Source organism: Gouania willdenowi, chromosome 17 (assembly GCF_900634775.1).
Source record: "Gouania willdenowi chromosome 17, fGouWil2.1, whole genome shotgun sequence".
NCBI classification, from domain to species: domain Eukaryota; kingdom Metazoa; phylum Chordata; class Actinopteri; order Blenniiformes; family Gobiesocidae; genus Gouania; species Gouania willdenowi.
This window is the reverse complement of record NC_041060.1, coordinates 1964605-1968866: the sequence shown is the minus strand read 5'-3', so window position 1 is coordinate 1968866 and position 4262 is coordinate 1964605. Positions and strand designations below refer to the sequence as shown.

Below are 4262 nucleotides of genomic sequence, written 5' to 3'. Positions count from 1 at the left end.
TTTCTGTTGGCAATGTGACATATTGAACGTATGACTCTTGATAATCATCAACATGTTCTCAACTCAACTTTATTTATAAAGCACAGAATACAACATCGTCTCAAAGCGCTTAACAAAATAAAATACATTGAAAATCAATGAATTTGTCTGCCACAGAAAATATTGATAAAATAAAATAAATTAGAGGGTTTCACTGAACAAAGAAAAGTACCAGATTATAATCACTAAAGACTGAACACACCTTTAGAACAGGATCATATTCCTCAAACATCGGCTTATTTCACCCATTACGGTGAATAAATCACTATTTTCCGGGTGGTTGTCATGGCAGCGCAAGTCATCTTTGATCCATTGATGATGGCTTTTTATCGCAACATTTTGATGTCAATAAATGTCGACCTACCAGATTATAATCACATAATTATATTTAATAAGTGGGTATTTTAGATTTATTGTACATTTATATTAAAATATAAGAGATACTTGGATGAGCGGGAGAAACGGCTTGTAGTGGGCGCCAGAAAATTTCCCTTATTTTGAAATCCAAAACTTGACAGGTATGAACAGTACAGTAGAAATAGTGCAATAACAACCGCCAGGGGGCAACAAACACACAGAGGCAAATCTTCAGAGTTTCCCTTTGGAACTTTTGTGTTAAAATGATTCAATAAAATAAAAAAAAACAAGAGCATCAAAACTTTTTAAACTTAAATAAAAAAGTGTTCAAAACACAATTTATTGGGTTTAAAATTTTTATTTATTTTTTTTTGCATTCAAACACTGATTCAGCTGTTTCTGGTGTCATGGCGGCTGTGTTGGAGTCACATGACTGTTTCTCAGCGTTCTGATGCAAAGTATTTCAATCAAATTGAAATTTGATTGAAATACTTTTTAACAATTAGATGTGACTCATGTTTTCTTGGTGTCTGCTTGGAGCCAATCACAATCTGTTTCATCTTCTGCCACAGCTTCCTCACATTTTTGACGAGTTGCTGAAAAAAATTTTCCTTTTTGGGAGAATTTTTTTCCTTTTCCATCTGCTCTCTGATGTACTTTATATCCTGTCTGTTTTTCTCCTGAGCTTCCAAGATGATGTCCAAGTTTTTCTGCCACTGAATTGTCTGGTCCTTTAAGGTTTGGTGGAACTGCACCACAGACTCTTTGAGGGCATCGATGTCCTTCTGCTGGTCAAAGAGAAATTCAATCTGATGTTGACAACGCAGAATTTTGGTCTTCCACTCCTTCTCCTGGTTCTCCATCATGTGGATCAGAAAATCCAATTGGGGCTGTGAAATCTCCTGGTCTTCTGATCGATGAACCACTGAAAAACTGAGCTCAGTGACCTCCTGAGCAACTTCTATTGCTTCTCCATTAAGCTCAACCTGTTCTTCTGCATGGGGGACGTGAACCTCCACAGGGCTGGTAGCAACCACAGACTCCTGAGCGACTGCTATTGCTTCTTCATTAAGCCCAACCTGTTCTTCTGCATGGGGGACGTGAACCTCCACAGGGCTGGTAGCAACCACAGACTCCTGAGCGACTGCTATTGCTTCTTCATTAAGCCCAACCTGTTCTTCTGCATGGGGGACGTGAACCTCCACAGGGCTGGTAGCAACCACAGACTCCTGAGCGACTGCTATTGCTTCTTCATTAAGCCCAACCTGTTCTTCTGCATGGGGGACGTGAACCTCCACAGGGCTGGTAGCAACCACAGACTCCTGAGCGACTGCTATTGCTTCTTCATTAAGCCCAACCTGTTCTTCTGCATGGGGGACGTGAACCTCCACAGGGCTGGTAGCAACCACAGACTCCTGAGCGACTGCTATTGCTTCTTCATTAAGCCCAACCTGTTCTTCTGCATGGGGGACGTGAACCTCCACAGGGCTGGTAGCAACCACAGACTCCTGAGCGACTGCTATTGCTTCTTCATTAAGCCCAACCTGTTCTTCTTCATGCAGGGTTTGGACTATTGGTTTTACCTGAACCTCCACAGGGCTGGTAACAACCACAGACTCAGTGGAGACATCTCCCTGAGTTTGGAGCAGAGCAGCCCGTTCTCTCGCGCGCTTCCGAGCTCGTTTCTCGCGCTGGTAGTTTTTCTTCCTATTAGGACCTTGACCTGGTTGGTAACAATTTCCTTGTGTGTTTTTCGTCTCCATTGTATCAGTTTTTCTGTGATGTTTAGCAAAGATATGATTGTCTCCGTTTAAAGCAGCTGCTGTGATGTGTCTGTTCAGTCAAACTGACGTATTTATAGGCTCATAAATGTAACTCGTCATTTATAGAACGCTTCGAAATGACGTGTCTAAACTTCCTTTTTATTTCAAAACAAGAGCCCTAATGGATGACAAGATGCTTTTATTTTGAAAGGGCGATGTTTGATTTTTTTAGCTTTAAGTCGGTATTAATACCTACAATTGTTTAAAATGATGTGTTCATTATTACAATTTCAGTAATATTATGTTAAATCTGGAAGTTTTGCATCTTTTCACAAAATGTTTGTCAATAGTTAAATATTTTAGTCACAAGTATTTAAATTAAAAAGAAACAATATTAAGATATGTAATAAGAGTAGGAACAAGAATAATGATGAAAAACTAATATTTTAAGAAACAAGAATGATCAAAAGTATTATTCTTTTAAAATATATATAATACTACTACTAATAATAATAAAAGGAATAAGAATGATGAAAAATAATGATTAAGAATGGATTTTATTTACAATGCATTTAATAAAAAATTAAAAAGTCTGAAAGTGTTCAACATTAAACTAAAATGAAACAAAGTATAGATTATAGATAAAATGTTCTCTGTATTTAGACGTGTGTATTAATTAAATATTTGTAAAGTGCAAACTTGCAGCTATTCTATGTAAAATGAATGCAATGTATTTATATAAAATCAGTTTTTATGATTGGGATCCTAAATAAACCCTAACGTTTCCTGGGGTCCTCTCAGTTAGCCCCTGTACTATGAAGAAGGATATAAACACGCTCACTAACCCAGGTGATTTCAGTCTGGCTACGTGCGCGCTCCTGTGACGGGGGCGGAGTTAACAGCATCAGACCAATCACAATCCCAGAGAAACTGTGGAGCAACTTACATCACTAATGAGGAATAATTACTTTAAAATATGAAGAATTAAAATCCACAATTTAGACCAAAAACAACAGTTTCCGCAGTAAAATCAGGAAGAAAAGAACAGGCAGATAAATGTGTTATTGATATGAGATTATACAATATTAGTTGATGGAGAATAAACTTTCACTCTGATCAGTTTCACTTTATTAAAGCTCAGATTGTGTCTGTGTTCATATAGATCAGCTGACATCATAAGGTGAAAAATATTTATACATTATCTCCAGGACTGAGGCTCAGCGTCACCACACAATACATGAATGAATGAGGTTTAATCAGATACTAATGTAGATATTAATGTTTCCTACAGGATGTGATGGTAAATAATGATAAATATTCTCTCTCCTTTCAGCGTCACATCAGATCCACGTTCACAATGATCCTCCTTTTATTGGACAGCTCGTTTTCTAAGACATCTGATTGGTCAGGAGGCGGGATGGTGATAAACGATATAAATCTCTATATTTTTAACTCACTAGACCATTCAGGGTTAAATTTGCTGATGCAAAATGCCAGACACATTTATTAACAAACAGCTGCACAATATGTGCCACAAAGGGTTTTTTTCTCCTTTAAGGGACAGCACGTGTGCGTCTCCCCCCCTCCTCCTTTGTGGGCGGAGTTTGTAAACTTCCTGATTGGCTCTTCTTGCCGTACTTGGCCATAAACTCCGCCTCCTGCGGCTCCAGTCGAGCTAATTTGGCGCTAATGGTCAAACCGTGTCTGACTCCTATGAAATAAATAATAATGTCATTCAAACTTTGATTTCTTTGTTTAATCTCAGACGTACTTGTGTGCGGTGCGCCCTCCGCAGGCCTTTATCAGCTGTGCATCTGAGGAGAAACATTCATCAGTTCATCTTTAAATACATTTCAAACAAAAACCTATAAAAACAGCATTTTAAAATCACCTAGCAACAAAACACACTTATGCACTATATATTTATTTTATTACCTTTTAAAAATAGGACTACTTTACAGTTTTAGAGCCTGTGTTCCTCCATCCTGAAATCATGTGACTGATGATGTCACACGTCCCCACTGCCTGTAAACATCCCATTGTTTTCTATTGGAGTGAAACATTCAGCCTGATTTTTATATCATTTAGTAGATTTTTAGATCA

At 37.9% G+C, this 4262-nt stretch overlaps 1 protein-coding gene across 3 annotated transcripts; it reads right to left on the bottom strand.

Annotated features, from left to right (window-relative positions):
• Window positions 1–811: 811 nt before the first annotated feature.
• Window positions 812–2261, bottom strand: LOC114479512 (protein Ycf2-like). Of its 3 annotated transcripts, XM_028473225.1 has the most exons (3): window positions 1941–2261; window positions 1248–1847; window positions 812–1184 (listed from the first exon to the last, which is right to left on the bottom strand). In XM_028473225.1, exons 1-3 carry the CDS (start codon window positions 2157–2159, stop codon window positions 864–866), a joined length of 1140 nt encoding a protein of 379 aa, XP_028329026.1. In that variant the 5' UTR covers window positions 2160–2261; the 3' UTR covers window positions 812–863. The 3 variants fall into 3 exon arrangements, with proteins under 3 accessions (XP_028329026.1, XP_028329025.1, XP_028329024.1); XM_028473224.1 differs by having other exon boundaries at window positions 812–1178; window positions 1242–2261; XM_028473223.1 differs by having other exon boundaries at window positions 1248–2261.
• Window positions 2262–4262: the final 2001 nt, after the last annotated feature.